We start from the raw sequence: 20,702 nt of genomic DNA, 5'->3' as shown, positions 1-20,702 counted from the left end.
GGTGCTTATGTTAATTCCTCTCTGATAGTAATCCCTCTGATGCATTTAGAGAGAGCAGTCATCTATCTCTCCTCAGCCTTCTTTTGGTTAGGCTAAATGAAAGTATTTCAGTCTCCTCTCCTAAGTGAGGTTATCCATTTCTCTGGATATACTAGTAGCCCTTCTCCATATCTGGTCCAGTTTGAATTCATCTTACACATGGGAGACCAGAATTGCACACAGTATTCCAGATGAGGTCTCACCAGTGCCTTGTATAATGGTACTAGCACTTCCCGCTCTCTACTGGAAATACCTCACCCGAGTATCCCATGACTGGGTTAGCCTTGTTGCCAGCTGCATCAGAGTGAAATCTCAGAGCGATCCTGTGATCAAGCAATACACCCAAGTCTCTCTCCTTCTCTGTTGCTTCTAGGAGATAAGTGCCCAGCTTTCAGCAATAATTCTCATGGTTAGTCTCCAAGTACATGATTTAAGCACAGAAGCAACGGCCTTTACAACTACAGCACGATCTTTATACTACTTTGAAATCTTAGCAAATGGCAAATTCATTGTCTCGTGCCTATAAACCACCAGGCTTCCATTCATTATTGTGCCAAGCCATCACACAATGCTTTTTGCAGAGAGTAACAAAAAGCATGATCCCTGCTGCCATCTTCTTACAGTCCAAGACTCTGACCTTGCAACACTCCATTTTGGGATGCAGGAGTACACACGTGCACCCAGTCAGGCAGAGCAGGGACTCAAACCCATGTCTCCTAGATCTCAGGCGAGTGCCCATGCATTTCTTGGATACACATGCCTTTCTGCTTTTTCCATGAAGAGTTTTGAGGCATTGGTTTTGCCTACTGCAGGATGAACATTGACATTTAATGAACAGTTTGTGTTGCTTGGCCAGCCCTCAGCACGTGCTTAACTCCATGCATGCGTGAAGTCATTACCACATGCACATTAAGTGTTTGCAGGATCCAGTCCCACAGTAGGCTACCCTAGAAGATGGTAGTAGAGGGGTTAGAACAGTTACACCACGTTAGCGTGACAGTCCCTGTGGGTTCTACAGTAGGTGGAGGGTGTTGATGTGGTAGGAGCAGTGGGAGAGGATTTTAGCTGTTGGAAGGGGATTTGGAGAGGAGCTGGAGGGCTGTAGTTTCCCCAGGTGAGATGGAAGGAAACTAATGCAAATGGAGAAGGGTAGATTGCCGTGTAGACAGAGGTGAGTGCGTAGATGTAGCCGAGGTAGCTTTGGCCTAGCCAGATCAAGCAGTAGAGCAACAGCAGCACAGGCTACCCACTGGAGTACGACCCAGAGTCCCAGCTAGTCTTGTATAGGCCATGCTTCCACTACCGTTATTTCAACTAGCTTGATGAAAGCTAGCTCACTTGGGTCTGTGTGTGCGCACTACAGCCATGCTTTGGAGTGCCCCAGAGATATAGCTTAAGGGTCAAGAAGCAGGAGATACCAGTTATGGGGCAGATCCCAGCTGTCAGGGAGGATGCTTAAGGTCTTGAAGCATCAGGTTTCCCAGTCACTAACACAATGGGGAAATCTTCTCCACCTCCTGCCACAGCCCCCACAGAAGACACAAGGGTTTCTAGTTACCAGACTTAGGCGTGTCCCCCAGCTGGCTCACATGGACTTCATGTGAGACTGGCAAGCGCCAGTAGTTCTTATTGCGTGCCCAGGGGAGTTAGAATCCAGCTATTCACAGTAAAGTTAATCAAAAAGTCTCTAGTTCGGCTGAGTGGCTTCCCCTCCCCCCAGATAGGACCCCAGGAATGAGAGAAAGCCATTTGATTTACCTTGTCTAGTGCTAGCTTGCAGTCTTCTTCCTGTCCTCTATGCCACATCCTATTCTGGTGTCTATCCCTGCAGAGAGGTCTGTTCTGCTGCTGAATGGGGAAGAGCTACAAGGCTAGTAGCAGACCCCTGGCCTCAACAACTGCTGTTCCCTCCCCCAGAGGGACACACGCTACCACAAGACATTAGTGCACTCCAGAGATTTTATTTCTGCTCCTCTCCCTTATTTTACAGTCATCTGCCATGGAAGATTTGGGACCTTGTCATCCAGCTGCTTCTCCTATGGAGTAGTGTCACAGTAACGAGAGAAGCCACAGCCACCAATGAAAGCATGGCCAGAAGCACCAGGGTCAGGTCTAGTCTGGAGACAGGGTCTGAAGGAGGAGGAGGAGGAGAGGTTAAGACAATCCAGATTTCTGTAGGGTCTAAAGTGTGGAGATGACACCTAGACTTCCCTGCCCCAGTGGTGCTCCCCCTACCACTTAGGCCAGCCTTCATCAGAAAGATACTTGAATTGTCAACTCACTTTTTAGACTGTGAGCCAGCACCACCATCCCATTGATAGCCATCCAATAGAGGGCAGAGGCAATGCTAGCCCCAGTGCATTGAGTGCCACAGAGGCTCAGGGCATACAAGTCACCATTGAGGTGCCATAGTGTCCCCCCCGCTTCCCCCAAGTTTGCTGGTTTTTGAGACATCCTATGAATGTCCATAGGATAAGGATATAACCCAACATTGGCCCACTCATAGGAAGCACTCACAGGTATGGTGTCAGCCAGCATTAGCTTACATATGGATCATCAAGGAGTGACTTCTGCATGTAGCCCCCCTCCCCCCATGAACATTTATATTAGAACCCCCTAGACAGCATTGACTTGCTGTATTCCAGGTTACTGTGCAAGATGCCAGTTGTCCTACTAGGGTTTAACAGAAACCTCACCCTTGTTCTCATAGACGTGCTCTCTCCACGGCTCAGGGCTCTCCTGGAAGATCACAGGGCCAGGAGAACTCACCAGGTCCTGGGGCTCTCCTGTCCCATTGTCGATATCCAGGAACCGGCGGCCTCCTGGCAGATGGAATGGAGAGTTAGGGAGCTGTCTGTCCAGCGCACTCACAACCAGAGGGCCCATCGTGATGAAATGCAGCGTCACCATGGACTCAACCATGAGTCCTTACAGGCCTCCTGACAGGTTGTGGTACCAGGTATTAGATCTTCCTGAATTGCTTATTTGAAGTGTGGGAGAAGTTGGGAAGAAAGGCCATTTCATCAGGAGCAGCAGACACTCCACTCTCCAGAGGCAATTTCTAGTATTGTCTCTTACATAGGACAGTTGTAGGAGATTAGGCCATTTACCTCTTCGTCTTAGCCCATCATACCCTAGCTAGCGCTACAGGACATGGTAGAGGTACATAACGAGCTGGGCTGAACGCCTTGCAGTCAGTGTATAGCACAGGGCTGGGCAAACTTTTTGGCCTGAGGGCCACATTAGCACTGTAAAACTATATGGAGGGCCAGGTAGGGAAGGCTGTGCCTCCCCAAAGAGCCTGGCTCCCTCCCAATTCCTGCCCCCCGACTGCCCACCTCAGAAACCCCCTCTGCCCCCCAACTCCTTGTCTCCTGACTGCCCCCTCCCAGGACCCCTGCCCCTAACTGCCCAATGGGACCACACCCCTATCCAACCCCCCGCTCCCTGACAGCCCCTGCTGGACTCCAATGACTATCCAATGCCCCCTGACTGCCCCCCCGAACCTCTGCCCAATCCAACCAGCCCCTGTCCCGACTGCCCCCTGACACCCTCTGCCCCTTCTCCAATCCCAACCCCCTTATGATGCTGCTCAGAGCAGTGGGAGCTCACAGCTCCTACCGGAGCAGAGTGCTGGAGGCGTGCTGAGGCTGCGAGGGAGAGGGACAGCACAGGAGGGGCTGGGGGCTTGCCTCCCCGGCCGGGAACTCAGGGGCTGGGCAGGATGGTCCTGTGGGTGGTAGTTTGCCCACCTCTGATATAGCAGGACAGGCAGATCTCTGTTCACTATGAGTCCTCTGGTATTTGGGATGGGAGCTTGTAGAAACCCACATGGATTTCAGACCACTCCGACTTACTTGTAGCAGCTCCTGATGGGCACAGGGTCCTGCAGGGCTCCAGCCGGGAGGGGTAGCAAGCTGAGGCGCTACAGTAAATGTACACCTAAAATCCACACAAGTGAGAATGGAGTTAGTGAGTGACTGGCCAGTGCTGGTAGGAGGCAGGAAGTAGATCCACAGCTATCGGTTTGGTTCTGCATGTGCAGCGCCTCAGCAGAGACTGAGGAGGTCAGGACCTGACTAAAATAGGAGCTCCTGCCCCTGCACTCCGACTTCCCCCTCCTCACCCGCTTTATATGTGGGCCCCTTCTCACCTCTCCCTCAAGTGCCACCTGGGAGGCGGAGTCCACAAAGGCAAAAGTGGAGAGGACGAAGCGCTGGTGGTGAGTCGGGAAGGGCAGCTCAGATGAGGCAGGGCCCACGGGCACAAGCTGGGTTCTGTAGTTGTCTCCCAGGAACGGGCACCTGGGAGCAAGACATGAGAGAAGGGTGGACCAAGGAAACCGCCTTCCTCCTCCCCAAGCCATGCTCCCCCTCCATCCCAGCCACTCACCCGTCCACCAGGATGGGCCACTGCGGCTGCTGCAGGGGGTTAGCGCTTGGGGTGGCCCAGCACTGGTGCAGAACCAGAACCAGGGACGGGTCTGTTCTGTGCAGGATGCGAACCTCCATGTAGACAGGGTCCCTGAGCACCTTCACCACAGGGTAGTCTCTCTCTGAGAGATAGGATCTGTAGCTCGGGTCTGTGGGGGAGAGGGTAGGAGGAGAGCAGAGCTGAGACACCTGTGGTCCTTCAGGGGGATGGGATCTCCGTGCTGGAGTGAGGGGTCACCTACCTGTGGCGATGCGCAGCTCAAGCCGGAGGGGTCCTGCCTGGGTGACTGGAGCAGGTGTGGGGGGCAAGAAGACCTCGACCTGGACTGGCAGAAAGTCACTGGCATTGTAGATGCAGCGAGCATGGAGGCTGCACAGGAGAGAGCAGAGGGAGGAGACAGGGGCTGATGCTCTGTGACTTCAGCTTGAGGCCACGTGGTGTCTGGCAGTGACCTTATTAGTGCTCGAGACAAGCAGGATCAGGCCCTATCAGTACTTGGATGGGAGACATCCAAGGATGCTAGTGGATCAACCCTTTTAGCAACTCAGATGTTCTTCCCTCCAACTCAGGGACTCAGCAGGAGTGTCTGAGCACGGCCACATGGGGGCCTTCTCAGACAGGCTAGAAGCACCTGCTTACTTGTCCTCACATCTCTTTTGGCAGCATTCTCAATGTAAGCAGGGGAATAGTCCTGCTCTTGTGGGGAACTTTCCTGGCTTCTGCACTACCCCGGTGAAGTGGGCTAGCGAAAGGATCCGAGTCCTCGCTCCCACTTCCTTTATCCAGTGGCCTCCCTGCCCTTCAGGGCTCCCCTCCACTCTCCTGTCTGGCAGAGTTCTCGTAACCCCAACAAGGCTAGGCCCAGGATTCTTGGGGGGGGGGGGGGAGAGGGGGCTCGACCCCCAACCCTGCTGTGGTCACCTAGGACTGGGGCTAGGGTGTCCCCACTCCGGGGTACTCTCTGCACTGGGCACTTCTGAACCATGAGCATTGCATTTGCTTTACCTTGTATGGAAGTTATCTAATCAACTATTTTAGAAAGAAGGAAACATGGGAAAGGTTAAAGGAAACACATGACCTGACTCTGTGACCCAGGCAAATCCAGCTCACATGGAGGACAGGACCTCCCTGGCCTCCTGACTCTGATTAGCCTGCCCACCCTGTCAGTCAGGCTGACCTGGAGCATTGGCCTCTCCCCATTGTTCCTGGGGACTGTCACTCTCAGGGTCCTGATTTCCCAGAGATCCTTCCCCTTTTAGTACTGGGAGCTAGCCAACCAGTACACCTCACTGAATGTTAGTAAGGGGGCAACAGTCCCTACATCAAGCTTTCTTTCTACCAACCCTGTAGGGAGTTATTAGTCCCTCAGGGTGGCCCCATGGAGCCCTTCTCGGGTCAGGCTGGCTGTGCCTACTTGTCATTGGAGATCGCACAGCAAGTGGCATTTACAATCATAAGATTAGGATTGGAAGAGCCCTCAGGTGGTCAGCTAGTCCAACCTGCTGCTCAAAGCGGGACCAACCCCAACTAAATCATCCCAGCCAGGGCTTGGTCAAGCCAGGTATTCAGAACCTCTAAGGATGGAGATTCTGCCACTTCCCTAGGTAACCCATTCCAGTGCTTCACCACCCTCCTAGAGGGATAGTCCCGTCCCCAATAGCCATCCTAGACCTCCACCACTGCAGCTTGAGACCATTGCTCCTTGTTCGGTCATCTGCCATCACCGAGAACAGCCAAGCTCCATCCTCCTTGGAACCCCTTCAGGTAGTTGAAGGCTGCTATCAAATCCCCCCTCACTTGTCTCTTCTGCAGACTAAATAAGCCCAGGTCCCTCAGCCTCTCCTCATAAATTATGTGCCCCAGCCCCCTAATCATTTTTGTTGCCCTCTGCTGGGCAATCTCCAAATTTTTCCACATCCTTTCTGTTGGTGAGGGCCCAAAACTGGACACAGTACTCCGGATGGGCTTCACCACTGCTGGTGAGAGGGGAATCACTTCCCTCCATCTGCTGGCAATGCTCCTACTAATGCACCCCAATATACCAGTAGCTTTCTTGGCAAGAAGGGCCCACTATTCATTCGTAGCCAGCTGCTCGTACACTGTAATCCCCAGGTCCTTGTCTGTAGAACTGCTGCTTAGCCAGTCGGTCCCCAGCCTGTACCAGTGAATGGGATTCTTCCCTCCTAAGTGCAGGACTCTGCACTCGTCCTTATTGAAGCTCAGATTTCTTTTAGCCCAATTTTCAATTTTTCTAGATCTCTCCCCCCAACTTAGTGTTATCCATTAACTTACACCCTCAGCAAGCCATCCCATCATCCAGATCATTAATGATAATGAACAAAACCAACCCCAGGACAGACGCCTGGGGCATGCCGCTTGATACCAGCTGCCAACTAGACAGAGCTGTTGATTGCTACCCGTTGACCTTGATGATCTAGCCAGCTTTCGAGCCACCTTTAATTCATTCATCCAGCCCCTACTTCTTTAACTTGCTGTCAAGAACACTGTGGGAGACTGTAACAAACTTTGTTAGAGTCAAGGTATATCATGTCCACCGCTTTCCCCACATGCGCAGAGCCAGTTCTCATCATAAAAAGCAATCAGGTTGGTCAGGCACGACTTGCCCTTGGTGAATCCATTTTGGCTGGTCCTGATCACCTTCCTCTCCTCCGAGTGCTTCAGAATGGATTCCTTGACAACCTGCTGCAGGATTTTTCCAGGGACTGAGGTGAGGCTGACCAATGTTGGCATTTGATCAGACAACGTAAAACCCTGACTCTTGGACAGTCAGCTGCACAGAGTGTCCTTCCCTTCACAAAGCAAGATTTTGCCCCATGCCCCATTAGGGATCAGGTGCATTCCCCCACTCAGAAAAGGGGATGTCTGTGACTGCAGGGAATCCATACCTGTAGAACATCCCCTAAGTCCTTTGGTGGTCAGGAGAGGCTGCTGGAAAATTGATGGATCAGATCTTTGCCAGGGGAAAGGATCTGGCCTCACGCTTCCACTGTGGAAGGGCTGAAGACTGCTCACCATCACTTCCTTGCTAGTCAACAGAGCAGGCCAACTTACATGAAGGTGCTGTCCCGGGTGATGGAGCCGTCCGGCCCAGTCCGGATGTCGATGCCAGAGATCAGCTGGTTCTCATAGATCAGTTTGTCATGGATCACCTGGAAGAGTGGAGACATGGGGCAGGTTAGTCCCCCAAACCCCTGAGCAGAGCACTCACCCTGGCTTCCCGTGGGTGTCCCCTCACCTGGACTGTGGTGCCGCACTGCATGAGGGGGAAGCGGAAGATCACAAAAGCCTCAGTCATCCTGATGGGGTCACACCCTGCCTGGGCATAGGCTAGTCGGACACTCTCCAGGATGATGGGGTGATCAGACATGTCCCTGGAGACCACCAGAACAAAGTGACCATCCAGGAGGCACTGAACAGTGACTGCAACACAAAGGAGCAGGATTAAGTATAGATGTTCCTGGTAGAGGAATTGGGCAAGAGTTCCATGCCACACTCAGGATGATAGATTGGAGAAGAGCCATGAGAAATATTAGAAAACAGGCCTTGTAGTGACCAAATTCTGTCTCTTTAGACAGAGAGAAGGTTAAGGGGTGACTTGATTACAGTCTAAGTATTTAAATAAGGTGTAGATCTGAGAGCGAGGGTAGTTAACTCTTGGAATGGTTTGTCCAGGGTCATGGTGGATTCTCCATCACTGACAAGGCAAGACTGGATGTCTGCCAAGAGATCTGCTGGAGGAATTATTTCAGGGAAATCCTATAGCTTGTGTTATACAGGAAATCAGACAGACTAATGATCACAATGGTCCCTTCTGGCTTTGGAATCTATCAAATGAAGCCCCATGGGGGTAAGTGGGTTTGTCTGAGACAGCATGATTGCAGCTCATGTTGTGCAGGAACGAGACACAAGCCGGCAGAGTTATCCATCGATCTGATGATGGAGCACCAGCCTGTACCGTCTGAGGGGTCTTCCTCTGCCACCACACATTTGGTGTTGGCTCTCAAGATCTGCCAGGCATTAGGCAACTGAGGAGAGACCGTGATGTAGGAAGGAACCCCTTTGTACACAACTGATGCCAGCTGCAGCCTAGGGTGAGAGTTACAAAGACATTGCATCCAAGTCTAGTTCACCATGCTAGTAGGTGGTGACCAAACTCATCTGAGACGTACGGTGTGTCACCAAGCTTCCCAGGACAGAGATGACAAAAGGCTCCATAAACTGACATGAGGGCAGGTCTCCCACCTGTGTTGCCAAAGTAGCAGGGAGTGGTGAGGTCAGTCTCATCATAACAGCAGCCAGCCTGGAAGCAAGCAGCTTGGCCTGGGGCATCCGCACAGGGCATCTTCCCAGCCACCACACGGCACTGCTCCTCTGTGAGATGCGCCCCTAGAACAGCAGGGTGTGGATTAAGGAGAGCTAGAGAGCCTCTAAAGAGATCACGAGAGACCCTTCCCCAGAGACTTTTTAAGATCTGTAGTGACCTCTGGACAAGTGGCTGACCTCAACACCAGTCCAACCCTCCTCCCCTTCCCCAAAGGGCTGCAAGAGCTCCCACAGTGGTCCTCCATCCCAGCTCACCCTGCCCCCCACAACCATAACCCCAAACCACATACCACCTCAGACAGCATTGTGCTCAGATCCCCACCCCTGTCCTCCAGATGTAGCATGTTGCCCTTCTCTGATAGCAGGCTTAACATGTCACTTGGAAATTCAGGCTCCTGATCTGCTGCTGTGTCAGAGGAGAGCCCCCACCTGCACCCTACAGCCCCCTCAACACAGCCAGCAGTGTGGTCAACTGTAATTTATCACTTAGCAGTTCTGAGGTGGGTTTCTCTAGCCATCTCATGAAATAGTGAGCAGACGCCTGCTCTATGAATTTTTCCTTTATTGAAGTCACCATCTCCCTTTACGGACGATGGGGCAGAAGCTAGCAGGTTGGCCACCATTTCCCCATAGCCGATCAGAGGAAAGTGTCCCTCATAAACATGGCTGCGAATTTCTTTCATGAGACTGAAGCTGTACCTACAGGCAAAGTGGATGCCACTCTGGTTTAGGGGGAGGGCTAGACAGGACTCTAGGAGAGTGAGGGACTAAGAGCTGAGAAGAGCCTGTGAGAGACACTTGGGTTGTGTGTGTGTGAAGGAGACAGATTGCAAGCAGATGTGGGGGTGAGATATGAAGGGATACAACATCAGATCCCAAACCCTGGGATACTGGAGGAACAGGGGAAGCCCCTCTGAGCAGCCAATGGCAAGGACACATTGGTGCATGTGTGACTGGATTTTGAGCCAAAGAAGCTCAGACTTTGGAAGCAAGTGCCTTCCCCCTAAACTTTGAAAAACCAGAAGGCAAATAGCCACCCCTTCCCCTTCAAATAAACTGGGGGCGGGTGGGGGAAGAGCATGATTTCTAAACGAATCTCATTTTTGATTATGGCTTACAACACTGTCAACACCAGCTCTAACATGGCAGCCACAAGCAAGAGACAAGGTTCAGCTCCTCTGAAGGCCACCACAGGAGTCAGGAGTGGAGCATGAAACCTTCCATTAGAGGGGACCCACATGCACTCAAACCAGTTAGAGGTCACAGACACCCCCACACACCTATGTTGCTTGGTGGAGGATATATTTGGGGCACCGGGCGCACCAGGCCCGGCTGCGGCTGGGGCACCGGGCGCACCAGGCCCGGCTGCGGCTGGGGCACCGGGCGCACCAGGCCCGGCTGCGGCTGGGGCACCGGGCGCACCAGGCCCGGCTGCGGCTGGGGCACCGGGCGCACCAGGCCCGGCTGCGGCTGGGGCACCGGGCGCACCAGGCCCGGCTGCGGCTGGGGCACCGGGCGCACCAGGCCCGGCTGCGGCTGGGGCACCGGGCGCACCAGGCCCGGCTGCGGCTGGGGCACCGGGCGCACCAGGCCCGGCTGCGGCTGGGGCACCGGGCGCACCAGGCCCGGCTGCGGCTGGGGCACCGGGCGCACCAGGCCCGGCTGCGGCTGGGGCACCGGGCGCACCAGGCCCGGCTGCGGCTGGGGCACCGGGCGCACCAGGCCCGGCTGCGGCTGGGGCACCGGGCGCACCAGGCCCGGCTGCGGCTGGGGCACCGGGCGCACCAGGCCCGGCTGCGGCTGGGGCACCGGGCGCACCAGGCCCGGCTGCGGCTGGGGCACCGGGCGCACCAGGCCCGGCTGCGGCTGGGGCACCGGGCGCACCAGGCCCGGCTGCGGCTGGGGCACCGGGCGCACCAGGCCCGGCTGCGGCTGGGGCACCGGGCGCACCAGGCCCGGCTGCGGCTGGGGCACCGGGCGCACCAGGCCCGGCTGCGGCTGGGGCACGTAGCGCATGGTCTCCTCTGGGGTTAAGTCACGTTCAGTGGGCTTGGGGCAGGTCATGTTCACATCATAGGTGGCAGCGACGGCCCTGGCGCTCAGCAGTTCCTCCACTCGGACTTGCAGGTGGTTACGCCCATCCTGCAATGAAGAGACACCAATCAGTCCGTATTGTGGCCTAACAGACTCTGTAGGCGCTAAGCGCAGCGCCCCCCAGCTGCACAGGCTGCTGTGACTGCAGGTATGGACCCATCTCCAGCTTCTGTTGTTGCTCAGGTACACTGGGGTGAGGTGTGCCAACCCCCCTCACCTTCTTCTGCACATGACAGCCATTGTAGCCAGCTGAGAAGATCATCGCTCCTTGCTCGCCAGATGTGACCCAATGGAGACAAATGGAGCAGTTGGTAACTTCGAAGGGTGTCCCAAACTCATCTGTGGAGAGAGTCATACAGGTCGTGGGTAAGGAAGAGTTAAAGCCCTTGATGAAGCTTAGCCAAGTAGCCATGTTTGGAACAGCGGCTGTGGTTTGTCACATCCTTCAGTTTAGTGGAGTTTAGCATGGTGGGAAGCAGCTCCAAAGATACAGGACGGCCGTCATTTACCAAGTCTGACCTAGAGCCAGGAGTGTTAGGATATAGATGTTCAGGCCTGTCTGTAAAGGCCTATACTCTCAGTATTTAGGTGTATTCTTATCACTTGGCTAGTTCTAGAGGTATAAGAGAAAGAATCAAAATCACTGTCTGCTGGTGTAAGGGCCTTCTCTTACTGTGACAGTCTGAGGCCCTGTTCTTAGGCTAAGGCCTTTGGCTAAGCAACAGAGGCAGCCATAAGCTGGGAAGTGAACGGTCACATCCTCACATTCCAAACTAATCACATTGAAATAAGGTGCTATTGGGCTGTTAGGCACTATCAGGACAGGATTGTATTCCTATCACCTCCAGAGAAAGGGAAGTGCCTAGAAAATGTAAAAGGAAACTTAGTTTGATAGCATCCTGTCTGGCAAGCACTCACTCATCAATAGCTGGGATGTGAAATCCTCACTTCTGTATTGTTTTGTCATTTATAGTTCCCACTTTCCTATTGTTTGTCTGTCTGTATAATCTCTGTCTGGTTCTGTGATTGTTTCTGTCTGCTGTATAATTAATTTTGCTGGGTGTAAACTCATTAAGGTGGTGGGATATAATCGGGCACATAATCATGTACCAATATGTTAGGATTGGTTAGTTACATTTCAGGAAAATGATTGGTTAAGGTATAGCTAAGCAGAACTCAAGTTTGACTATATAATCTGTAGTCAATAAGGAAGTGAGTGGGCGTGGGTGGGAGGGGATGGGAACAGGGGTGCGGAAATTGGAATCATGTTTGGCTATGGGCAGGAATGGGAACAGGGACACAGGTGTAAGGCTCTGTGGTGTCAGAGCTGGGAAGGCGGACACTAAGGAAGGAAACTGCAATCATGCTTGCTGGAAGTTCCCCCCAATAAACTTTGAATTGTTTGCATCTTTGGACTTCGGGTATTGTTGCTCTCTGTTCATGCGAGAAGGACCAGGGAAGTAAGTGGGTGAAGGAATAAGCCCCCTAACAAGGAGGGCTGAGAGTGGCCGAGCCAGGCCAGGCCAGGCCATCCCATGCTTGGGCATGACAACAGGGAGGTGATCACCCACAGAGGGCGCAGGATCCAGGCGTCTGGAGCTCAAAGGGCCGAGTTACACCAGAGCTTGGGATACCCAGCCACATTTTGGTATGTCCTTTTACAGTCTCCCCCCAGCAGGGTTCCCTCTTTACCCTCTGCTATTTTGTGGGTCACGGTCAGCAGGCTGTTGTGAGGAAAGACTTTGCTACCTGGATTCAACGGTTAGGGCTATCTCCAGTCTTTTCTCCAGGGGACAGAAGCCACAGACTCTCACTTCAGGAGACCAGGGTACTCAAGATTTGAGGGCAACAGCCAGGCCACCAAAAAGCACTAGAGTAGGACCTTCTTGTTCCCTTCCTAAAGCTCTCATTACATACTGTAGAAGTAAGAGGTTTCCACAAGAGACCCATAAAACCCGCCTGCATGTCTAAGAGGGCAGACGAGCAGGAGGCTTCTTAGCTTTCTCATGAAGCAGCCAGGCAGCTACTTACCCACAACTTTGAAGCGGACGGTGCGGCCCTGGCTGGGAAAGACCAGCAGCTGCATCCCATAGTCTCCACAGTCATACTCATGTTGCAAGACAGAGAAACTGATCCTGTGGAAGTCCCCCTGCCCAAGGGCTATCCTTAGGGACCAGAGCAGCACTAAGCCCACAAAATACCTACAGGCCAGCCCCATGGCTGAAGATGCTAAGAAAGAAGCCCTGTCTAGCAGCCACTTCTCATAAGGGGAGAGGCTGTGGGAGCGGGGCTTTGTAGGGTGAGTGAGTGGTGGGGAGGGGGCGGGGTGTGAATCAGATGAGCAGAGAGGCAGCACCTGGGGAGCTGCCTGGTGGTGGGGAGGGGCCGGATGAAAAGTGCAAAGCTCAGGGTGAAAGGGAAACATAACCATCGAACCCTTCAGCCCTAAGACCCCCCTCCCATTGAAGCCTCCTGTTACGCTACCTTTTCAGTGTTGCCAGCTCTCAGGATTTTATTGCAAGTCCCATGGTAACTGATGTTTTATTTCAAGCCCCATCTCCTGGAAACAAGGAACTAGCTGAGAACCTCAGTGTGCATTCAAAAGAAAAATAAGTTTCTTGCCCGCACAGTTGCAGAGAAAAGCATAAAAACAGGGCTCAAGCACACCCCAAGTGCCCCAAAAATCAGAAGGCCAAGTTGCCTGGAATCGAGGGGTCTAGTCAGTGTATCCTTCTGGGATCGGATGATTTAGTTGGGGATTGGTCCTGCTCTGAGCAGGGGGTTGGACTAGATGACCTCTTGAGGTCCCTTCCAAGCCTGATATTCTATGATTCGAAGCGGGCGGGCAGGCACAAGGTCGAGTCAGTGTGTAGGTGGCCATGGTATTGAATGAGGCCTTTTTCTTTCTTGTTCTGTGGGATTAGGTTATTGAAAAACTGGAGTGGATACAGAGAAGAGTCACAAATGCAATTTGCCGGCTGAAAGAAGTGCCGGCTAGCAAGAGATTCTCAGTGCTCAGTCAGTTTAGGTTATCGAAAAGGAGATCAAGAAGTAGCTCAAGTACAGTGCCCAAGTACATTCATAGGGCGAAAAGACTGGCTATTAAAGGGCTCTTTAATCGAGTGGAGAAGGGTAGAACAAGATCCAGCGGTTGGAAGTTGGAGCCAGCCAAATCCATGGACGATGCGTACAATAGCCTGGGGAGGCTGTACCTCCGCAAAGAGCCCCGCGTGGCCCTGCCCATGCTCCGCCCAAGGCCCCCTCCTTCTGCTGCTGGTAGTTGGCCCCAGCCCAGGCAAGCAGCCTGCTCCTCTTCCGGGAAGCCTGCTGGGCTGGGGCTGGGGCTAGGGCGGCTAGGACTTGGGGTGGCTGGGGCCGCACCACCCAGTTCTCCAGGGCTGGGGGGAAAAGGAGGGCTGCCCGACGCCCACCCAGTGGTCTGGTGCTGGGGAGCAGCCCACCCACCCAGTGCTGCGGGGCTGATGGGGCAGCCTGTCTGGTGCTCTGGGTGGGTGTGTGTGCCCTGGCGCTTTGGGGCTGGTGGTGCTTGGGCAACCCGGGATTGGAAGGGGGGTCTGGTAGCCGTGGAAGGGAGGGATTCTGGGCTTTGGGGTGGGGCCTCAGGCTGAAGGGTGGGCCGGGCCAGGGGCTAGCCTCCCCAAGCCTGTGGTTCACCCATCGTCCATGGCCAAATCTAAGGTAGACGTAAGGCACACATTTTGAAGGGTGACTAACCCTTGGAACAGACGACCACTGGAAGTGATGGAGTCTCAATCAGGCTATGTCTACACAGCTGAAGTGCTGCCCTGTAGTGCTGAGACATACTGCAGCAACGCTGTCGTAAATCCACCGCTCCGAGAGGTAGGACGATGGCAGAGTTCTTCCAGTGAGCTCATGGCATCTACCCTGGGAGAGAGGTTGGATTAACTACGTCTCTCAGGAGGGTGAATTTTTCACAGCCCTGAGGGACACACCTGGGTCAACCTAACTTTCTAGTGTAGACCAGCCCACAGGCGGCCTGTCTGGAAGACGCTTTACTTAGACACAAGTTATCGGGCTCCATGCAGAGGTAACAGGGTGACATTCTCTGGTCTGTGCTCTGCTGGAGGTCAGATTGTTTGATCTAAGGGTCCCTTCTGGCCTGAAAATCCATGAACCTATGAAAAAAATCGCTCAAGTGTATTTTTTGTGTGAAAAATCTCATGATTTTTGCAGCAATCTCTTGATTTTTGGCTCTTTGGGGTTGGGGCTCCCCGTCTCATCTCCCTCGCTCTTTCTGCCCTTCTCACTGCTGAGAATATCGCCAACCCTGAGCGCTCAAAAATCATGAGTCCCCCCAAACTCCTGAGCTTCCCTTAAAAATCATGAGATTTTAAAAATAACAAATTTGTGGCTATTTTAAAATGCTTTTCTGGCTTTTGAATCTGCGGAGGTCATGCTTTGAAGCTTCTCTGTCTCTACAGTTATTATGTATTTGTATTCCTGCAGTGCTTAAGAGCTCCTGTCATGGAGCAGGACCCCATTGGGCCAGGCGCCATACAAACATAAAACAAAAAGATGAGGCTTGAAACCCTTTTTTTAAAAGGAAACCTGATGTTCTGGTATGTTCACCTGACTCCAGGAGCTGGAGCTTTAAGAAAAGCACAAAGTATTGCATCACTCACAATAACATGATGAGAGTTGGTAACTCCGTCTCTGCTTCTTCCCTACTTCCCTGTTGTGTTGTGAACACTGGGGCGGGGGGGCATCGGGGGAGGAATGTAAAACTCACTCAAAGATGCTTTATCTTTGCGGCAGGGCAAGCAAGGTGTGTAGAGAAACTGCTCCCGTGACTGGGGAATGGAGAACGGGCCCCTGAGCCTGATGCTAACAGCTGCCAAACACGCCTCCCCCACAGCTCTGCTTGTACTCTTAACTCTGACCTACACACATGCTGCTAGTCTGGTCTTCTGTCCCACTGCTCTGCACCCCCTTGCCCTGTATGTCAATCTCTGGCTTGCAATTTTAACTGCTCCTGCTTGGGCCCACACTGAGATTTAAACTCCATGATCTTCAGAGCAAAAACCAGGCGATTCTGAACTGAAAGGACTAACCATCTCTAGGGAGTGGCTGTAGCACACTCATTAACATCCATGTGAACCAGCCCCTAGAGAGCAACAGATCCCCAAGCTCCCCTCATGCGGGTGATATCGTCATCTCCGTACAGGTGTAGTCCTGGCCCCTAGTCACCCTGGTACTTTATCCCATCACCAACCCCATAAGGGACAGCTGCTGAGACCTAACATTACATGTCATACCTTTGGAAGGATCAGGCCTCCTCAGTGCTGAGTAGGGGGATCTGTGGGCAAAACCCTGGAGGTCCAGAAAACAGTGGTGTTAATTCACTAGGAGTCACTGCGTTCTGTCTGAGTCAGTGTTGGAACAGGGCTCTGGCGTGGTGCCAGGGGCTGATGGAGGTGCCATTGTTCTGATGAGGTGTGGAACTGAGGCCCATGATTGTTAATGATTTTACAGCTCTTTTAAAATAAGATTAAGGGGGTTAGCCCTAGTGGCCGGTGCAGAGTGCAAGTTAGGGGTGAAACTAGTCATAAATTAGGGAGGCCTCATACCAGGCCTTGAAGAAACCTAACCTGGCCAAGTATGGAGCTCCACAGACCGAGGCAGGCCTCAGCCTGAGCTGTGTGAAACCTGAGGATGCGCTGCAAGGACACCTCAATAGGCTTAGGCCTCTTGAGCTTCTCTTGCCTGGTGGTTTTCCTAGGCTCCATCTGTCTTTTTCTCATGGCACTGCTACCCCTCAGTACGTTTACAGTACAAAATTATTTCAAAATTATTCTATTTGAATTTTCGGAAGCTATTTTATACATTCGGTCTTCTGTGTCCCTACTAAAGCGGGTGAATTTGGCAGATTGCGTCCACAGTACCAAGGCTGGCATCAAATGTCAGAGCGGTGCACTGTGGGTAGCTATCCCACAGTTCCCACAGTCCCTGCCGCCCATTGGAATTCTCTGTTAAGCTCCCAGTTAAGCATGATGGGGTAAAAACATTCTGGCGGGTGTTTCTGGGTGTGTGTCACCAGAAAGCTACAGCAGACAATCGTTTCGCCCCTTTTTGGCATGCAGACGCCATACTGCTTTCAGCAGACGGTGCACCGCTGCTCTCCTGCTACGATGAATCCACCTCTCCAACTCAACTCTGCTCGGCCATTGTGAATCGAGCAACACAGCTTCTGCCGCCAACTCTGCTCTCCCGCTATTGCCACGCTTGCAAGCTTCTCCATGTTGTCTGTCCTGGGCTCCCACCTCTGTGAAAGCCACAGAAGACAACCATTGTCAGTCTTTGTTCGGCTACCGTGACCCAAACAGCACAGCTTCCGCTGCCACTCTGCTCTCCTGCGTTTCGCACCCCTTTTCCAGGATTACCCATGCGAGCACCATAGCCATGGAGCCCGATCAGATCTCTGCTGCATTTTGACCATTGTAAATACCTCATGCATTATCCAGCAGTATGTGCAGTACCTGCAAGACTGGGCAAGGAAGTGATGACAGCACGATTACTATACTGATGAGGACACGGACACAGATGGCACGGCATGTGGCGATTGGGAGATCATGGTGCTAATGGGGCAGGTTCATGCGGTGGAACGCCGATTCTGGGCCCAGGAAACAAGCACAGACTGGTGGGACCGCATAGTGTTGCAGGTATGGGATGATTCCCAGTGGCTGCGAAACTTTCATATGCGTAAGGCCACTTTCATGGAACTTTGTGACTTGCTGTCCCCTGCCCTGAAGCGGAAAGACACCAAAATGAGAGCAGCCCTCACAGTTGAGAAGCAAGTGGCCATAGCCCTGTGGAAGCTTGCAATGCCCGACAGGTACCGGTCAGTCGGGAATCAATTTGGAGTGGGGAAATCTACTGTGGGGGCTGCTGTGCTGCAAGTAGCCAATGCAATCAATGACCAGCTGCTATCAAGGCGAGTGACTTGGGGAAACGTGCAGACCATTGTGGATGGCTTTAATGCGCTGGGATTCCCTAAGTGCGGCGGGCAATAGACGGAACACATATCCCCATCTTCGCCCTGGAACATCAGGGCAGCCAGTACATAAACCGCAAGGGGTACTTTTCCATGGTGCTGCAAGCACTGGTGGATCACAAGGAACGTTTCACTGACATCAATGTGGGATGACCTGGAAAGGTGCATGACACTCGCATCTTCAGGAACTCTGGTCTGTTTGAACAGCTGCAGGAAGGAACTTACTTCCCAGACCGAAAATTACTGTTGGGGATGTTGAAATGCCTATAGTTATCTTGGGGGACCCAGACTACCCCTAAATGCCATGGCTCATGAAGCCGTACATAGGCACCCTGGACAGTAGTAAGGAGCAGTTCAACTCTAGGCTGAGCAAGTGCAGAAAGGTGGCAGAATGTGCATTTGGACGTTTGAAAGCACGCTGGTGTAGTTTACTGACTCGGTTAGATCTCAGCACAACCAATATTCCAATTGTAATTGCTGCTTGTTGTGTGCTCCACAATATCTGTGAGAGTAAGGGGGAGACATTTATGGCGGGGTGGGAGGTTGAGGCAACTTGCCTGGCGACAAGTTTCACACAGCCAGACAACAGGGCGATTAGAAGAGCGCAGCAGGGCGCGCTGCAGATCAGAGAAGCTTTGAAAGCCAGTTTCATGACTGGCCAGGGTACGCTGTGAGAGGAGTTGTTGTTTCTCTTAAAGTTACCTGCCCCCCCCCCCATATATATATATGAAAGGAAATAAAGTCACAATTGTTTAAAAACCGTTCTGTATTGGTTGTTGCACAAAACATTGAGAGAAATCAGAAGCTAGAGGGGGGTATTGGGTTAGGGGGGTGGACGAGGAGGAGGGAAGGACTAGTCCAGAAACCAAATCAAAATTTAGGATATGCCAGCTTTCTGCTGCTTGTGCAATCCTCTGGGGTTGACTGTGTTGGTCCCCGCAGCCTCCCCCCCTCCCCCCCGCCATGTTCTTGGGCATCTGGGTGAGGAGGCTATCGAACTTGGGGAGGAGGGAGGGCGGTTATCCAGGGGCTGCAGTGGCAGTCTATGGTCTTGCTGCCTTTCCCGCATTAGATCCACCATACAGCGGAGCATATCAGTTTGCTCCCCCATGAGCTTGACCATAGCATCCTGCCTGCTCTCATCGCCCATGTCCTTCCTCTCTTCATATTCATGTAACGCTTTACACGACTCTGCAATTGTTTGCCTCCATACACTCAACTGGGCCCTATCAATGCGGGAGGACTGCAAGAGCTCAGCAATCGTTGTCCCGAGTTCATTTTTCCACCTTCTAATCTGGGACGGAGTAGATAGGGGCTGCATTGAAACATTTGCGCCTGCTGCAGGAGAAGAAAAAGGGAGGGTAGTATTTTAAAAGATACAGTTTAGAGAACAAAGGGGACGCTGTTTCTCAGTGAAACAGGCAATTCATAATACACAGCACGTGTTCTTTCTGTACAAGGTCTCATTTTGCCTCTCAGACTGAAGTGCTTGCCACTTTGGTGTGAGTAAGCCATCACATGCGGCCGGGCAACAGAATTCAGCTTGCAGCTCCTTGATTTTTTTTGTACGACACTGTTCTGTTTCCCTGGAGTAGCCTCTTTCCGTCATGGCAGTGGAGAGTTTAATGTACGTATTTGCGTTCCTTTTTTTGGAACATAGTTGTGCCAGAAGAGATTCGTCTCCCCAACATGCAATGAGATCCAGTACCTCCCGTTCAGACCAAGCTGGAGCTTGTCTGCGAATCCTGGACTGCGTGGTCTCTTGAGATGGTGGACTCTGCACGGTCTCCTGTGCTGGTGGACTGTGCTGATGGTGACCAAACAGGAAATTCAAAAGTTCCAGGGGCTTTTACTGTCTACCTGGCTCGTGCATTGGAGTTCAGAGAGTTGTCCGGAGCGGTCACAAGGGAGCATTCTGGGATAGCTCCTGGAGGCTAATATTGTCAAATTGCGTCCACAGTACCTCTAACCCGGAACTGCGATCTCAGTTTTAGTGTTACTCCACTTGCCAAGGTGGAGTACAGAAATTGGAGTAAAGAGCCCTTTAAATTGAAAAAACTGGTTTGGTCGTGTGGATGGAACCAGTTTTATTTCGAGGTAACTCGCCTAATTCTGAAATAACTGCGTACTGTAGACCAGGCCCAAGTCTCCCTACTTCAGCAGGAGAAACATTTGGCCATTTTTCTATCATACTCAGCACTTTTCCCCTAAGTGGAGAAGTTTCATCCTCTCCTCCAACTCTCTCCTGTCTGGTGTCTCTGCCCCAGAAGTCAATGGAAGGATTCCCATGGACTTTGAAGCAGACCTTTTCTGTCACGGGAAAATCATCCCTCACCTTCAGTGTCTGGAAGAAACCCCACGCAATGACGTTTTACACATCTTCAGAACTGGCCTTTCAGTAGACTACTGAGGCCTCCCTTCTTCTTCACCCTGCCTTTAGAATTAGGGATGGCCAGGTTTTTCCGTTTAAAGATTTTTATAGGGAGCAGTAGCAGAAATACAGAACTTACACCCTTGTGTCTGAAACTTGTTCTTCTGCTGCCACCCTATTGTATTGGCTCCAGGGTAGTTTGGTTAGCTAAGCCTTCCCCTTCCATCACTGTAGTCCTGGAAAGCACACTGCTGCCCCCTCCCCATAACTGCCCATCAGCCAGTATTGACCCCCAGTTTTGCATCATTTAAATACACCATTGAGTTGTTGGAGGAAACAGCTTATTGCTATTGTTCTATCCTGGCACAGATCAGTGCTGGCAATCCT

The 20,702-nt window shown here is 52.5% G+C and overlaps 1 protein-coding gene across 1 annotated transcript; it reads right to left on the bottom strand.

Moving 5' to 3' along the window:
• Positions 1-2,029: 2,029 nt before the first annotated feature.
• Positions 2,030-14,155, bottom strand: LOC140913262 (zona pellucida sperm-binding protein 1). The gene is made up of 14 exons (XM_078853431.1): positions 14,124-14,155; positions 12,943-13,187; positions 11,129-11,250; positions 10,825-10,959; positions 10,098-10,578; positions 8,737-8,880; positions 7,730-7,914; positions 7,546-7,643; positions 4,715-4,842; positions 4,432-4,621; positions 4,193-4,343; positions 3,897-3,981; positions 2,736-2,861; positions 2,030-2,169 (listed from the first exon to the last, which is right to left on the bottom strand). The coding sequence occupies exons 1-14, from the start codon at positions 14,153-14,155 to the stop codon at positions 2,030-2,032; spliced, it is 2,262 nt and encodes a 753-aa protein (XP_078709557.1).
• Between the last annotated feature and the right edge of the window lie 6,547 nt (positions 14,156-20,702).

Source organism: Lepidochelys kempii, chromosome 6 (genome assembly GCF_965140285.1).
Source record: "Lepidochelys kempii isolate rLepKem1 chromosome 6, rLepKem1.hap1, whole genome shotgun sequence".
NCBI classification, from domain to species: domain Eukaryota; kingdom Metazoa; phylum Chordata; order Testudines; family Cheloniidae; genus Lepidochelys; species Lepidochelys kempii.
Note: the sequence above shows the minus strand (reverse complement) of the source record. Positions and strands in the feature narration are given on the sequence as shown.